This window comes from Dipodomys spectabilis, unplaced genomic scaffold, assembly GCF_019054845.1.
Source record: "Dipodomys spectabilis isolate Male_0828 unplaced genomic scaffold, ASM1905484v1 ptg000096l, whole genome shotgun sequence".
Classification (NCBI taxonomy): Eukaryota; Metazoa; Chordata; class Mammalia; order Rodentia; family Heteromyidae; genus Dipodomys; species Dipodomys spectabilis.
This window is the reverse complement of record NW_024870773.1, coordinates 33,155,821-33,173,464: the sequence shown is the minus strand read 5'-3', so window position 1 is coordinate 33,173,464 and position 17,644 is coordinate 33,155,821. Positions and strand designations below refer to the sequence as shown.

General features: G+C 38.6%; 1 protein-coding gene across 1 annotated transcript in view; it reads left to right on the top strand.

Annotated features, from left to right (window-relative positions):
* The window catches only part of Prkdc (protein kinase, DNA-activated, catalytic subunit), a 181,105-nt gene that overhangs the window by 93,652 nt on the left and 69,809 nt on the right, over positions 1 to 17,644 (top strand). The window contains exons 41-51 of the mRNA XM_042685966.1: positions 4,292 to 4,499; positions 5,481 to 5,659; positions 7,839 to 8,007; positions 8,264 to 8,329; positions 9,503 to 9,575; positions 11,024 to 11,172; positions 11,784 to 11,918; positions 12,121 to 12,240; positions 13,839 to 13,982; positions 15,949 to 16,100; positions 16,696 to 16,827. Coding sequence (XP_042541900.1) covers positions 4,292 to 4,499; positions 5,481 to 5,659; positions 7,839 to 8,007; positions 8,264 to 8,329; positions 9,503 to 9,575; positions 11,024 to 11,172; positions 11,784 to 11,918; positions 12,121 to 12,240; positions 13,839 to 13,982; positions 15,949 to 16,100; positions 16,696 to 16,827 — 1,527 coding nt within the window. The remainder of the gene's footprint in view (positions 1 to 4,291; positions 4,500 to 5,480; positions 5,660 to 7,838; positions 8,008 to 8,263; positions 8,330 to 9,502; positions 9,576 to 11,023; positions 11,173 to 11,783; positions 11,919 to 12,120; positions 12,241 to 13,838; positions 13,983 to 15,948; positions 16,101 to 16,695; positions 16,828 to 17,644) is intronic.

The window sequence follows — 17,644 nt, the reverse complement described above, 5'->3', positions numbered from 1 at the left end:
ACAAAAAAATAGCAGACCAATATCTCTCATGACTCTACATTCACAAAAGTCTTTAGAAGTACATTAACAAGCCAAATCCAGTATATGTAACAAAGATAATGTGCTCAGCCAGGGGCCTGTGGTTCATGGTAGTAATCCTCTCTACTCAGGGTACTGTAATCTAAGGAACAGGATTCAAAGCCAGTTTGAGAAGGAAACTCCTCTTAATTATCCAGCAAACAGCCAAAACTGGTGAAAAGCTAGGGACAGAACTCAGGCTCTGAGTTTAAGCCCTTACTAAACTACTTCCAAAGAGCCCGAAGTGGAGCTGTGGCTCAAGTGGTAGAATACCAGCCTTGAGCAAAAATGCTCAGGGACATCACCTAGGCCTTGAGTTCAAGCCCAGCCATGCACGCACGCACACGCACGCACGCACACACACACACGAGATTTATCCTAGGGATACAAAGCTGGTTAACCATCTGGAACTCAATTAGTGTTTTAGAGCATATTGATTGAATAAAGAATTAGGGGCTGGAGATATGGCTCAAGTGGTAGGTAGAGTGCTTGCCTATCAAACACAATGCCTTGGGTTCACACCCCAGTACCACTTAAAAAAAGAAAGAAAATGAAATATATTTTAATAAATCCTTAAAAAATCAATTGTTATTATAAAAGTGATACACAGAGGGGGTTACAGTTGCATAAGTCAGGTATTGAGTACATTTTTTTCTGGGACAGTGTCGCCCTTCCCTGGTTTTCTCCCAGTTTTTCTCTCCCACCTCCCACCCACAAGTTGTATAGTTCATTTTCAACGTAGTGTCCAGTGAGTACCATTGCTACATTTTCACCCTAAACAAAATCTAATACTAATGGATGACAAAGCTGACAGAGGTTATTACACAGTAAAGAAAGATTTCAGAGTGAAAAACGGAATGCTTTCCTTCTGAGGCTGAGGACCAGGTTGTATATGCTATCTGCTGATTTTCAGCGTGGTACTGGAAGTTGGAGCTATTATATTAGGACAAAAAAAAAAAAAAAAGACAAGGAAAAAAAGCCAACCAGGTGTTTTACTAGAAAGTATTTGTTCATATTCTATTTTGTCCTCATTGCTTTTTTCCACCTATGAGGTCTTGAACTTCTTTTTATCTTTTTTGTTTCTCTTATTTATTTCAAGTTTAACATTATAGAGTTTAAAATTTAACTTATTTTCTTAATTTAGTTTCTCTACCCTATGGATAAGTTTTTTTTTTTACATATTGTTGTTTTCAGTAACACTATTGTTACATAGTTGCTATATTGTTTTTTTTTGGTTCCGGTCCTGGGGCCTGAACTCTGGGCCTGGCTGCTGTCCCTCAGCTCTTCAGATCAAGGCTAGCGCTCTACCACTTGAGCCACAGCGCCACTTCCGGCTTTTTTTTCTGCTTATGTGGTGCTGAGGAATCGAACCCAGGGCCTCATGCATGCAAGGCAAGCGCTCTACCACTGAGCCACCTTCCCAGCCCAGTTGCTATATTGTTTAATTACATAAATAATTTAAAAATAACATTACCAGTAATAAGAATACTGACAACTAAGTGGGGTGTCAGTGTTCATACCTAGCTACTCAGGGGCCTGAGATCTGAGGATTGCAGTTAGAAGCCAGTCTGGGCCAGACCCTGAGACTCTTACCGCCAATGAACTACTCAGAAAAAGCTGGAAATGACACTGTGGCTCAAGGGGCAGAGCACTAGCCTTGAAGCAAAAAGAGGCTCAAGTACAGCAGCAGGCCCTGAGATTCGAGCCCAGGACTGGCAAAAAAAAATAAAATAAAGGGGCTGGGAAGGTAGCTCAGTGGTAGAGTGCTTGCCTTGCATGCATGAGGCCCTGGGTTCGATTCCTCAGCACCACATAATCAGAAAAAGCCAGAAGTGGTACTGTGGCTCAAGTGGTAGAGCTCTAGCCTTGAGCTGGAGAACTCAAGGACAGCGTCCAGGTGCAGAGTTCAGGCCCCATGACCAACCAAAAAAAAAAAAAAAAAAGATACTATATAGAGGGGTTGCAGTTACATGAGTAAGGTAATGAGTACATTTCCTATTGAGCATTGTTACCCCCTCCTTTGATTTCCCCCTATCATCGAATTATTTCTTTAGTTATTGTTATCTTTTTTTTTTTTGGTCTGTCGTGGGGCTTGAACTCTGGGCCTGGGTGCTGTCCCTCAGCAGTTCAGCTCAAGGCAAGTGCTATACCACTGTGCCATAGCTCCACTTCCAGTTTTCTGGTGGTTAATTGGAAATAAGAGTCTCATGGACTTTCCTGCCCAGGCTGGCTTTGAACCATGATCCTTAGATATCAGCCTTCTGAGTAGCTAGGATTACAGGCATGAGCCACCAGCATCTGGCTAGTTACTAATACCTTTTTTTAATACATAAAATAATTACTTGACTCCAAAGTCACAAGTGTCTAATGAACTGTCTTACAGAGCATTTTGCTTCTATCTGTATCCTTCCCTATTCCTCTTCTCCAGCTCCATCTTCCTTTTTCCTCCATTTGCTGTTTCCTACCTCTCACTGCATTAGCAGCTTTTTATTTAAGCAAGTATATAATTGTTGTGTGGGGAGTGTGGGTATTTTCAGTAAGATTCTATTGATAGAGTTTGGATTCAGTCTTTCATTATTAAAAATAATGCCACAGGCTGCCTCAACCTTCCTAGTGCTGGAATTACAGGTATGGGCAAGGCAACCAGGCCTGGAAATAGTCTTTTTTTAATTGTGAAAATACTGTACAGAGGGGTTACAATTACAAGGGCAAGATAATGAGTACATTTCTTATCAAGCATTGTAGCCTCCTCCTTTGTTTCCCCTTCCAATCCCTTCCCATCCCCCCTCCCAAAGTTGTAAAGTTCGTTTTTGACATAATGACTTGTACATCTCATTGTTGCAGTGGGTCCACCTGTATCCCTATTTAAACAATTTGTTTTTCCCCTTCCCCTCCACACATTATACCACATCAAATACAGTAAAAGCAGGGGTAATACTGTGGGGGAGGGACATACAAAGCAACAAAGAAATAATCTTATAAATGTGTTAGAAACAATCGCATGAAAGAAAAAAACAAGCAGAAAAGGTCAGATAAGTTGATGTTAGGGAAATGAACCCTAAGATATGTGTTCAAATGTATTTTTTCTTTCATGGAAATATTCTTAATTTATAGATTTATAGACAAAAATCTTAGAGTTAGTTGATCACTCAAAAATGTTTTCTTTTTTTCAAGTGAGACAGGGCCAGGTGAAAAAGTATATTTCAGGACAAGCAATAGGGATGATTTTTTTTTTTGTTCTTGTTGTATATCTTTTGGTGGCACTGGGGTTTGAGTTCAGATTCTTACATTTACTAGGCAGGGGCTCTACTGCTAAGTTATGCTTCCCGCAGAATGATGTTCTTCAGTAGGGAGAGAGTAGTTGAGTTTCAAATCCTTGAAATGTGATTGTCTGGAGGCCTGGAACTCTTCAAAAGCTTTTCCAAATATTCTTTAAGCAAAAACAGATTTGAGAATCATGGAAAAGATCTTCCTTCCTAATGCTTAACTTTTTTTTTTTTGGTAAGAAAACTTGGTGGAATTTTATTAAGTAAGCAAGCAGGCAAAAAGACAAGCAGACAACAAAAGACAGACAAATAAAAGGGCAGGAGCACACTCTAGTAGACTGTGGATGCTCTCAAAGGGAGATAGTGAAAGAAACACCCTGATGCTAAACTTTAAAAAAAATTAGATTTCTAGGGGGGCTGGTGGCTCGCGCCTGTAATTCTAGCTACTCAGGAGGCTGAGATCTAAGGATCACAGTTTGAAGCCAGCTTAGGCAAAGAAAGTCCAAGAGACTCTTATCTCCAGTAAACTACTCAGAAAAAGCCGGAAGTGACACTGTGGCAAAGCTCAGGGGCAGCATCCAGGCCCTGAGTTCAAGCCCCAGGACCCAGAGAGGAAAAAGATTTCTGGGAATGAACAAAACTACATAATGCATGTGTACTTCTTGAGTTTCATATATATCTAACTCTAATATCTATTTAAATAAGAGCTACTTATTTTTTCAATTCATAATCACTTGAGTTTATTCAGCCTGTTATGTAAGTAGGCACTTCTGAAATATTTCTTTACTTGATCTTAGACACAAAAATTGAGAAGCTATGCACTGCAAGTTGTTTCGTTGTTTTTTTCTTTTGGCCGTAGTGAGATTTCAATTCAGAGCCTTATGCTTGCTAGACAGGCTTTCTACCACTTGAGCTAAAATATTTGTTCAAAGCATGAATGTCCATATTATTATATCTCTGTTTCTTAGGAGTTCTGGTGTTACACAATTAGGTCTTCTGGAAAGCGTGTATAGAATGTTCCGGAAGGATGACTTGCTTTCAAACATCACTCGCCAAGCATTTGTAGATCGTTCTCTCCTTACCCTGTTGTGGCACTGCAATCTGGATGTTCTAAGAGAATTCTTTAGCAAAATTGTGGTGGATGCCATTGATGTGCTGAAGTCCAGGTTCACAAAGGTATTACATATTGTATTAAACTATTAATGAGAATGCTAGGGTCATTAGAGACTGCTGTGGACTCAGTCAAGGAGTATTCCTTCTGAGCTAACAGCTGCATTTCACTGCAGATGGATCTGTACCAGTTCAGTGCACCAGTTCACTGTGGCGGCTCTACCGTTTGCTAGCATGATGGCTTAGAATAACAAAAATGGATTTTCTCACAGTCCTGGGCCAGAAATTCAGAGTCAGTTTCACTGGGTCACTTGTGGTTTGGGGAGGTCACACTTCTTGTTGTGGAGGCTGTTGCGGAAAAGCCTTTACTTGTCTCTTACAGCCATGAGTCGTTTTGGCATTCTTGAGCTTGTGCTGATGTCACTTCAGCCTCTGCCTCTGTTGTCAAATTAGCTTTTCCTGTCTGTCTATTATCCCTTTATATTCGTTCCTAAGTTTGCATGTGGCTTCATTTAGGATCCATCCAAACCATCCACAATTGCCTCCATATCTCTGGGTCCTTAATTTAAATATGTTCCAGAGTGTTTCTTGTATTGCTGTGTGAGGAAGATAACATCACAGATTCCAGGAAGTAGGACATCTTTTGGATAGTTTTCATGGAGACATCATTGATTCCCACAGGTTACTTTTAGAGATAACATAAATTGTAGATGGTACATTTTTGATGTAAAGTTTGAAACAGTTGTGAAATTGAAGTTTTAGTATATTAGATTTCTTACTTGTTCCAAACATGCCTTCCGTAAGATTGTAAATATTGTATGTCCTAGGCTCACTGTTTGCACATTGTATGATATTGTGTGCTTTACCTCAGTGCTACATCTGTATTGGAAACCACAAACAACAGGGTATACTCTTACTGAAGTCATTTAGCATGTTTAGTAAGCTAATTTTCTAAGTAAGGGCATTAAATATTAAATTTTATATTTTGAATAAGATGTTTTTCATATTTGATAAGACCAAAGATAATTACTTGTTATTTTTTCTAAGCTAAGTGAATCTACGTTTGACACTCAAATCACCAAGAAGATGGGCTATTATAAGATAATAGATGTGATGTATTCTCGTCTTCCAAAAGATGATGTTCACTCTAAGGATTCTATAATTAATCAAGTTTTCCATGGCTCCTGTATTACAGAAGGAAATGAGCTTACAAAGACACTTATTAAGTAAGAATTTACTTATTTTGGATTCTGTTTGATTTGCTAATATTTTTGCTGCACATGTTTTTGTGCAAGTATATAGTACAAAAGAACATTCCACTTAGATGCTTATCTTTTATAGTTTTCCACAACATATAAGACTACAAACCATTTAGATTGGCCTTTGTGTGTTACTGGATAACGTGTTTTATGCCATACTCATGAATCAAATGAGTTTCAGTCTCTATTAGAGGAAAAAACAAAATCAAACCTTTGACTACTCTGTAGATATGTTCAATGCTAGTATGTTCAATGCTGTGGGTTCTGTCTTCACTAATAAAAAACAAAAAAGAAATCCTTTAAATTCTTTTGCTATTCTTCTTTCCCTCCCTACCCCCATTTTGTACCATTCCCTTGCAATAATGATATATAAAACTGCATCACATTTTTTTCTTTTTCTGTGTCAGTGTTGGGGCCTGAACTCAGGGCCTTATGCTTTTGCTTAGCTTGTTCCACTCAATACTATGGTATTACCATTTGAACCACAGTTCCACTTCTGGCTTTTGGTAGTTTATTGGAGATAAGAGTCTCACGGACTTTCCTGCCCAGGCTGGCTTTGAACTGCGATGCTCAGATCTCAGCTTCCTGATTACAGTGTGAGCCACTGGCGCCCATCTCCATCATTAGATTTTAAGTGATTTACAGTGAGAAGTGATTTTGTTTTTTATGACTATTATTTGAAGTTTAAACAGTTTTAAATATCTTAAGAGACATTGTATAAAACTCAAAGTATTAAATACTTTTTCTTAAATGCATTAGTCTTCAAATGAAGTTAATCCAAGTACGACAGACTATGCTGTCTCATTGTGTATCTCTCAACACACTTTCTACTCTCCCAGCCCAGGCCATACCTTACCTTCTTAGTGAAGAATGGATTTTACCATCCATCCACACTCACTTGCATACATAAGATTCAGGGGTCATTCTTGCTTCATCTATATTTCTCCAGACTCCATGAACAACACCCTGTTTCTCACCAGATCTCCCAAATTTTATCCCTTCAGTGTTGCTGAAATCAACACCCTTAATTCTATTTTCCTTCTGTGGCTTCATTTTACATGTGATGTTCTTTTTGAGCCATTGTAGGCATCTTTAAAGTTACTTTCCCTGGTCCTGGCTGATCTCTTCTTGCTGTGGTGACTCTACACTGCTGTAGAGTATTAGTCTGCTTGTTTCATTCCCCTACTTAAAATTCTCAGTGGCACCTCTTTAGCAGGGATGGATACTACTTTATGGAAAGAACCAGATAGTAAGTATTTCTGGGTTTGTGGGCCACGTATCTGTCTCAGTTATGATATTGTACCATAAAGAATGTGTAGATAATATGTCTACAATTGTGCATGGTTAGATTCTATAAAAATTATTTGAAAAAGTGGTTAACTTTGTGGTTTGGAACTCAGTCCCGCTGTATGAGGTCTATACAGAGCAGGCAAATGGCCAAGGACACACCTCTTCCTCTCACTGACTTGGTGGACACCTTCGATTCTCCATCCTCCCAGTGTACTGCCCAGTGCATCCATTCATTTAAGTGATATTGCAGTCTGCTCTATGTGCCTGCGTGCTAACTTACATTTCAAAACTCAGTCCAGCCAGGTGCTGGTGTCTCAGACCTGTAATCCTCGTTCCTCAGAAGTCTGAGATTTGAGGTTTATGGTTCAAAGTCAGCGCAGGCCAAGAAGTCTGTGAGACTCTTATCTCCAATTAACCACTAAAACCCTGAAAGTGAACATGTGACTCAAAGTAGTAGAGCACTAGCCTTGGGGAAAAAAAAAAGTGCAGGAACAATGCTCAGCCCTGACTTCAAGTACCAGGAACAGCACACACAAAAACAAAACCAAAAACAAAAGAACAAAACCAAAAAACTCAGCTCAAGCCAGACACAGTCTTGTCTCACCTATTCAGACGGGTGAGGTAGTGGGATCACAATCTCAGGACTGGGCAATATAGCAAGACTCTGACCTTTAAACAAGCAAAATTTCCCTCAAACTCTTATCAGCTAATTTTTCTTTATCTTTTTCTGTTTTTCTTTGTTTCTTTCTGTATGTGTATATGTGGGGATGTGGTGTGGTATGTGTGGCACTGAGGCTTGAACTCCAGGCCCGTGTGTTGCCCCTTAGCTCACTTATAATCCGAATCTACATTTCAGGTTATGCTATGATACATTTACGGAGAATATGGCAGGAGAGAGCCAGTTGCTGGAGAGGAGACGACTTTACCATTGTGCTGCATACAACTGTGCCATTTCTGTTATCTGCTGTGTCTTCAATGAATTGAAATTTTACCAAGGTTTTCTGTTTAGTGAAAAACCAGAAAAGGTAGACCTCACCAGAGGTGTTCCTTAGGGTTGTCATTGCAAGATTTTAAAAGTTAAATTTTATCAATTAACTTTATATCATAATTTCTACCTTCTGATAAAGTTATAAAAAGTGTAAAGCTTTAGCTTTATATAGATGCATTTTAAATCTGAAGTGATTTCAGTGATTTAATATGAAAAAATAATTCTGTAATATGATTAGTAATAAGGATCTCTGCCATTTTACACATTTTTATGTGATTATTTTTGATTTATAGAACTTGCTTATTTTTGAAAATCTGATAGACTTGAAGCGCTGTTACACATTTCCTATAGAAGTTGAGGTGAGTGAAATTGTTAGTTTTGTTTTTATGTTAAAAATGAACAATATTAATTATTAAAGTTTGCTTCTAATTACAAAAATGGGCAGTTTCATTGAGGTATCATCTTAAGCAACTCCAATGGAATTATCCAGAATTTGATTTGTCTTTTTTCTGAGTTGTGAAAGAAAGAATATCAACAAAAGTAGCTTTTTGGACATATTTCAGATGCCATTTTTTGAGTAAATTTCTCTAGCCAGAGAAATTGAGTTTCATACTGACAGGAATTTTGGCCTCATGGCCTTGCATGTATGATCTTACAGATTGATGGAGAAGCAATGGGAATACCTGGAGAGTTATCCAGCACATAGGACAAACAATGAGGTGTTAGCCTAGCTCACTTTGGGTGCTAGTCCTAGAATTTGATGAGAAAGTCATGGCACCTGCCTTTATGTCTCATTTGAAATAGGAAGATGGGTAGAACACCAACCTCACGTAGTATAGACTGTATATTCCCGTCCCAACTGTTGGCTTCTACTGTCTTAGTTCTTTCGTGTGTGTGAATTACTGCTGCTTGCTGTATGCCCTTTGGAAACAAGAGTAAGGTATTTGTTGAAAGCCCCTCTAAAGTCAAATAGTACCTATTTATGTAAGCATGCAGATACTCCCTGTATGTTATTTATATACTATAATGTGGATGTAACATATAGCAAGTAGAAGATTGCTTACATCATAACTATGTAATTAAAGAAACTAAGGCTCTAATGTCAAGTAAAAACTATTGGCAATTGAGGAATGGTGGTCTGTGACTGAGGAAGCTTAGCATACCCTATGTTAAGTAAGTTACACTAAGGCCAAGTACGTCTGTAGGGTACTTGGGAAAGGCTTTGTATGAGAAGGATAAGGACACACACGCACACACACACACACACACACACACACACACACACACACACACACACACTTTTTTAAATGAATGCTTTCATATACTTTTAAGTTTGGTAAAATGTTTATTTAAAATTACTAATTTTGGGATGTAGCTCAGAGGTAGAGCATTTGTCTAGCATGCATGAGACCTTGAGTTTTAATAATAATAATATAATAATAATAATAATAACTTGTGGATTTTTTTGCTAGATTGCTATAAGAACAAAAAGTGTGACTGAAATATTTTAAATGGTGCTATTGTTTTAATAGGTTCCCATGGAAAGAAAGAAAAAGTATTTTGAAATTAGGAAAGAAGCCAGGGAGGCGGCAAATGGAGGTTCAGGTAGGACATTTAAAAAATGGTTAGATTAGAAAGTTTCTAATAGTTGGTATTTATGTAAACAAGATTACATTTTAAACACTCCAAAACACTGAAATTGAGTTTTTAAAAATACATTATTTTTGGGCTGGGAAGGTGGCTCAGTGGTAGAGTGCTTGCCTTGCATGCATGAGGCCTTGGGTTTGATTCCTCAGCACCACATAAGCAGAAAAAGCTGGAAGTGGTGCTATGGCTCAAGTGGTAGAGCGCTAGCCTTGAGCTGAAGAGCTGAGGGACAGAGCCCAGGCCCAGAGTTCAGGCCCCATGACCGACAAAAAATTTAAAAAAAATTAAATATTATTTTCAAGTGACTCCTGGAATTAAAATTTGAAAGAAAAGTAATTAGCTAAACTTAACTAATAAGTTCTCTTGGGAGGGCTGAGGCAAGTCTGGTTTGTGTTTGTTTTTATATGGGCATGGAATATGTTAGTATTTTATCCGTACACATTCAGAAAGCAATATTAGAGATTGTAAGTCTTCCTGACATTCTTCTCTTTGACATGTTTTAGGTTACAAGAGTTTTAGCTGCCATAGGGCCTGTTGCCCTCCTTTCTGCACTCTTCACTTGGGCTCTGGTTGCAGTTATGCCTGGGGGTTCAGGGTTTGTTTCAGCCTTGGTCATTTGTGTTCTTGGCTCCTCTGACACTCTTAGCTCTGGACATCAGCTTCCCTCAGCACATTGAATTTGAAGCCTATGAAGGAAACTCTCCCTGGTCTCCCTGTTTAAAGTTAACCCTCTGTCCTTCCACATGCTCCTTGTTTTAATTTTTAATTAAAATTTTTTCTCCTTTATTTTTTTGTGTAAGTTTGTGTGTGTGTGTGTGTGTGGGTGTGGGTGTGCGCGCGCGTGTGCGCGTTAATACTGGGGCTTGAGCTCAAGTCTGAGCAATTTTCCACTCAATGCTGACATTCTACTACTTGAGTGATGCTCCATGTTTGGGTTTTTTTTTGGTGGTTAACTGGAAATAAGAATCTCTAGGACTTTTCTGCCCAAGCTAGCTTTGAAATGTAATTTGCAATTCTCAGATTTTAGCCTCCAGAGTTGCTGGATTATAGGAGTTAACCACTAGCCTGAAATGTTGCAGCCTTGCCTTAGTCTTTGAGTGCTGGGATTTCAGCCATGTCTTTCATGTCTGACTTTATCATCAAAATTTAAATTCAGAGTAATTCTATTAAAAATTGAAACCAGTTTAATTTCTTTGTAATTAAACTGAAAGAGTGTTTCATATTGACAAAAGACAGAGGTTTTATCCTCAGTTCCTTTTTGTTTGTTAATCTGTACAGTGGTTGGAGAGTCTCAGGGTTGAATAAAGCCTTAGCTAAAAGTATCCTTTAATTTTAATATCATTTGAGTGGAGAGAAATACTTTTCTTACTATTTTTGAACCCATGTGTTTTCTTCTTATTTTTCAGATGGTCCTCATTATATTTCTTCCTTGTCATATATGGAAGACAGTAGCCTGAGTGAGGAAATGAGTCAATTTGATTTCTCAACTGGAGTTCAGAGCTATTCCTACAGCTCCCAAGACCCTAAATCTACTATTGGTCATTTTCGGACACGAGTAATCACATTTCATCTATTAAAAGAGTATTGATAAAGTTTGTAAAGATCACAGCTATACTAGTGGATGCCAATTTTTTTTTTTATCAGTTGTCTTTGGAGAGTAGTTGTGGAGAGTAGTGTTAATCAGAAGATTTTAGCAAGAATTCTTACCATTTGATCTAGTACACATAGAAATCTGATTTCATCAGCACAGGAAGCAAATTTTGAGATCAGGGTCAAGGTAGGGGTATGCTCTGACTTGGAGTGCTTCCCCAGGGAGTGACTGGCCAGATGGAATCTGGAGAAAATATGTGCCTGGAGTATAAAGAAAACTGAGGCTCTGTTCACTCTTTAGTTACTAATTAAGAAAACATGTGAAAGCCAGGTGCTGGTGGCTAAAGCTTGTAATTCTAGCTACTCAGGAGGCTGAGATCTGAAGCCAATCTGGGCAGGAAAGTCCCAGAACTGTCACAAAAGTCCCAGGACTGTCACAAAAAAAAGAAGAAAACATGCCAAATGTATTGGATATTATTAGCAAATTATTAAGTATGTATTAATGTGATATTACTCCCAAATGAGCATCTCTGGTCAACTGACGTTTGAGATTTCACTGGATTCTTTCCTTCACAGGAACGACAAGACCCTAAGATCCAAGATGATGTTTTGGAGTTAGAAATGGATGAGCTCAATCAGCATGAATGTATGGCAAACATGACAGCACTGATTAAGCACATGCAGAGAAACCTGACACCCAGAAGAGAAGAGGTGTTTTTCCCACTAATCTTCTATTGTGTTTATATTATTTATTGACTTATTGAGAATTAACATTTTATATGGAAATGTAAATCACATTTCATATCAAACTTTTTTTAACTGTTTATAACTTACTTTTTTATTGCTTTTTTACCGTATTAAAATGTGAGGTCTTTTTTCTTTCTACATTTTAAAGTAATTCTGTCTATTTCAGGGTTCAGTGTCAAAAGATTTTCCTCCTTGGATGAAATTTATTCATGATAAACTAGGAAATTCAACAGTACCGTTAAATATCCGTCTCTTCTTAGCCAAGCTTGTTATTAATGCAGAAGAGGTAATTTCTTATTTCTTTAACAGTTCTTTGTATATTTGTACATCTGCTTAATTAAATAGCACAACAAAAGAAGCTATAAAAGGATAGAGCATGACATTACTGTTTTTTGTAAGCATATGTAATCAATTAATTAAGGCCCTGAGTTAATTTATTGCAAAAACATTATATTGAACTACTTCAGCTTTTTTTTGTAGTACTAGGATCTGAATTCAGAGCCTTAAACTTGCTTTAGAGTGCTTTACTTCTTGAACCATGACCCTGTATCTAATTTTTCAACATTCTCTGAGCAAACATGTTAATTAATTTGTACTGAGTTAAATGTAAATTTATACAAAGTACATGTGGCAACTTTCTTAAGGCTTTATAGTAGCAGAATAATGGGTGAAGATATTCCTATTGACTTTATAAAAATAGCCGACTTTCTTCTCTTATGTACGTGCTGAATTTAATAGTTTGTCTGTACATATTACAAGTATTAATGGAATACCTTCCACTAAATGAGAGTTAAGTATATTTTGGAAACAATCCTGAACTTAGCCTGGTTAAATGTAGAGTGGGTTGGACTTTGTGAGGAAGTTCTTCTGTAAGAAGAAGTGGGCCCCTGAAATCTAGATGCTAGTGGGTCATACCTGTAATCCTACTACTCAGGAGGCTAAGATCTGAAAATTGTGGTTCAAACCTAGCCTGGGCATACATACAAATCACAGAGAATTCCAACTAACCACCAAAAAAACTGAAAGTAAAGCTGTGGCTCAAGTGATGCCAACCTTGTGTGATATCTAAGCAAGAGCACAAGGCCCTGGGTTCAAGTTCTAATACCGTATTAGCACCCTTCACACCCCTGAGCTCTCTAAAAAAGAAATAGATCCTGAGAGAGCTAACATGTCTGCAGTGGTAGCATGGACCATTGGTACATGATCTGCATGCAAGGCATACGAGAAGTGGGTGAGTTGGGCCAGGCTATCTGAGATTTTCCATTACATCTGGCTCATTTGTTGAGTCATTAGAAAGTCCTGCTAGGTGCTTGGCGGGTTTTTGGCAAACTCAAAAAATTCATTCTGGGCCGGGCGCTGGTGGCTCACTCCTGTAATCCTAGCTACTCAGGAGGCTGAGATCTGAGGATCTCGGTTCAAAGCCAGCCCGGGCAGGAGAGACTGTGAGACTCCTATCTCCAATAAACCACCAGAAAACCGGAAGTGGCACTGTAGCTCAAGTGGTAGAGCACTTGCCTTGAGCTGAAGAGCTGAGGGACAGCGCCCAGGCCCAGAGTTCAAGCACTACAACCGACCCCCCCCCCCCAAAAAAAAAAAAATTCATTCTGGGACTGCAGCAGGGCCCACTTTCCTCAGAGTCTCATTGAACTTCCAGCTCTTCAGGTTTCTGTCATATGGTAACAGTGGCTTTAAGCATTGTCAGGAATTGTCATTAAGTTATTTGAGGAGTCCATGAAGAGGAAACTTAGTGCAAATGCATTCTGATTAAGCCAGGTAAATGTTTTCTTTTACTGTTTTATATATGTTTATTTAAGTTGATGGAAGATATGTTTCTGAATTAATAATTTGATTCTTCAGAATCTTCTATATTGAAATCTCTCTTAGGTCTTTCGCCCTTACGCAAAGCACTGGCTTAGCCCCTTGCTACAGCTGGTTGTTTCTGAAAACAATGGAGGAGAAGGAATTCACTACATGGTGGTTGAAATAGTAGCTACTATTCTCTCATGGACAGGCTTGGCTACTCCTACAGTAAGGAACAATATATCTCTGCATAGTCATATTATTACTCCTTTGCTGATACCAAGTGATTGGATGGTGGACTATTCACACTTTTTTTTTGTCAGTTGTGGAGCTTGTATTCAGGGCCTAGACACTACCCCTGAGCTTTTTCACTCAAGGCTAGTGCTCTTCCATTTTGAACCATAGCTTTACTTCTGGTGGTTAATTGGAGATAAGAGTTTCATGGACTGGCTTTGAGCCACAATCCTCAGATCTCAGCCTCTTGAGAAGCTAGGATTATAGGCATGAGCCACGCTTAATGATGGCTTTCCTGTCTTAGCAGTTTTTGCTAAGATTACTATGCTGCTCCTACACTACATCACCTCACTCTGCTTGTTTGTGTTTCATGCTTTTGATAATCCAGCTCTTTTTTTTTTTGTCAGATGTGCAGCTTGAACTTGGAACTTGGGTACTGTACCTGTTCTCTTTTTGCCCAGGACTAGCACTCTTCCACTTTGAGCCACGGTGCCACTTCTGGTTTTCTGGTGGAAGATAGAGTCTTATGGGGACTTTCCTGCCTGAGCTGGCTTTGAACTGTGATCTTCAGATCTCAGCCTCTTCAGTAGCTAGGATTATAGGCTTGAGCTACCAGTACCCTGCTCTGACTTGCCTTTATTACTAAGATATCACATGTTGGTTTCTTTTGGCTGCTGCTGCTTCTTGCCTGGAGCTTGGAAGCTAGATAACAGATGTATTAAAATTATGCTTATAATTAACTGTCAGTAGACCCTGAGTATGAGGTTCTGGGGACTTCTGCTGCCTCAATTTCCTAGATTACTTTTTGGCACTTGCTAGTTTATTTACACTGAGAATACTAATATCCATAATAGTAGAGATTGCTATGATAGTAATTGCCAGATGACTGCCTCCATGTTGTACTATCTATTATACACAGCCCTTAGGAAACATCATATACAAGCATTTCGCTTTCTCCTGTATTTATGTCTGGAGATACCTCTCTCATTGCAGAGTAAACCATATCTAGATTTCTTAGTATTAATTTGATAAAAAGGCAATAATTTGTAGTTAGATTAATGACATTAAAAATTGAATGTGGTTGGTTTTACTTGGGAGCCATTGGGAAGACTGATGTCAATATCAGGAGTTCAGCTAAGCTAAGCCTGATAAGGTGGAACTGACATCTACTTGTGGAGCAACAGAATCATAAAAGATAGTGACTGGGCTGCCTTCAATCTCCTCAGTTACATCACTATCATTGTGGTACATGAATCAAAACCTCTGGGACAGCAGAGGCTCATCAGGGGTCAGGCAGCTGAACTCTGTGGACGAGCTTCAAATAAGACTCCTGTAGTTTTATGGACTTAGAGACAGATGGGGGACAGGGAGAATGCAAAAGAGCTCAGAGCCAAAAAAGTACTGGGTAATAGTGAAAGCAAGTCTTCCTGCTTATCACTCCTGCCCCTTAAGGCAGGAGGTCTCATCAGAGGCATCTGATGAAAACCTCTGTCCTGGGCCTCAGAATAAAAGCACCTAGAAGTATTGGCTCTAGGTAGATAATAATATGAAGACTATGGCAACCAAGGCGTGAGCTCCCCATTGTACCCAAATCTTGTGTGTAGCAGGTTTTGGTTTTGGTTGTTCTTTTAAAGAATAGGACTTTTACAACCAGGCACAGGTGGCTCACACTTGTAATCCTAGCTCTTCAGGAGGCTGAGATCTGAGGATTGCAGTTCAAAGTGAGCCTGGTCAGCAAAGTCGTGAGACTCTTATCTCGAGTTGACCACCAGAAAACCAGAAGTGGCGCTCTGACTCAAAGTGGTAGAGCATTAGCCTTGAGCAAAAAAGCTCAGGGACACTGCTCCGGCCCTGAGTTCAAACCCCCACAACTGACCAAAAAAAAAAATTGACTTTTGGATTAAAACTTGTTTTCTACAATTGAATGCTGTATATTAATACGGAATTTTTCTGTTTTCAGGGGGTCCCTAAAAATGAAGTATTAGCAAATCGTTTGCTTCATTTCCTAATGAAACATGTCTTTTATCCAAAAAGAGCTGTGTTTAGACATAACCTTGAAATTATAAAAACTGTTGTTGAATGCTGGAAAGAGTGTCTCTCAATTCCTTACAGGTATTCATTTGCTAGTTTCTGCCATCTTGTTTAGAAGTTGATGATAAAATGCTGCAAATAGTGATGGTAATGATAGGTAATTATATGGAATGTGGAACATAATTTGAAATAGAGTCCACTTATAAGATATATTTTGTCACCCATAAAGTCACACCTTCCAGAATTTGCACCAGAAGCATCCAGAGATGCAGACAGTACCTCTGATGGTCCCTGCTTTGTTTTGGCTCCTGTCTGGCTTTGCCTCCATACCTTGTGCAATCTGCCCTACACTGCTTCATTCCCAAAGGGGCCTATAGGACTTTTTTGTTTGATTAGCACAGCCTAATGTAAGCTAAAACTTAACAAACAGGTTTTCATGTTGACTACTAGGACTTTGGGCATTTACATTTCTAGGATATAAGAAATCCAAAACTACTGATGTCACAAAACTAGAATAAACCACATGAACAAAGGGAGGATATAAGAATGTGTTTTAGAGGTGGGAAAAGACATGTTTCTTATACTTCATAGCTGGAAATTGGCTTTAGAAAATGCATTATATCCTTCTAATTTCATTTTATGACAATATGCTTTCGCACTTCTGCTTTTATTTCAGGCTAATATTTGAAAAGTTTTCCAGCCAGAACACTAATTCTAAAGACAATTCCATAGGGATTCAGTTATTAGGCATTGTAATAGCCAATAATTTGCCTCCCTATGATCCAAAGTGTGGCATAGAGAGTATTGAGTAAGTATCATATTTTTTATTTGATTTTTTTTAATTTTTAGGTTAAGTTATATCTGGATTGGATTTTCAAAGTAGAGCAAGTTTCAATTTTGATACATTTAAGGATCAGAGCTTGAGTTAAAAATATTTCTACCTAAAATTATGAAATTTGGTCAACAGACCAACTGGGAGTAGAAATATTTCTGCTGTGGAAAAAAAAGGATATAGATTTGAAAAAAATTAGTGTAATTTTTTTCATGTATGAGTTGATTGATAAGAGGAGTTAGATTAAAATTGACATCTTCAGCATTTACCCTTGAAAATACATGGACTTAGTGAGAAGCTTAATTCAAGGGTCTTGACTGTGAAGGTGATGCACCTCAATACTAACTGCTCTGTCCCTGGACTAGCTTTCTTCTACTGTTTCAGCCCTATTATGTCTCTCCTGAATGATGATTGTCACTTCTTTTGGTCAGGATGAGTGAGCTGTGCGAAGGGAAGGGCTTTAGTTAAGATAGTGTTAAACTATCACAACACTCACCTTACTATTTAGGACTTTTGAATTTGGTGTTTACACTATGGTTGTTCTGTGTACTTTAGCCCAGTACTCTTGACCTCTCCACTTGCTAGTGGGGGCTTCAGTTGCTCTGGTTAGTTCTTTGTATCTACCTCTTCAGACTTGTCATGTCAGCCCCTAGTGCTAGGTGGCATGTGACACCAGGGTTTAGGCAGCTATTGGCTCAGCACAGACATGCTCACTTTTAGACTTTTTTTTTTTTTTTTTGGGTCTGGTCGTGGGGCCTTGAACTCTGGGCCTGGGTGCTGTCCCTCAGCTCTT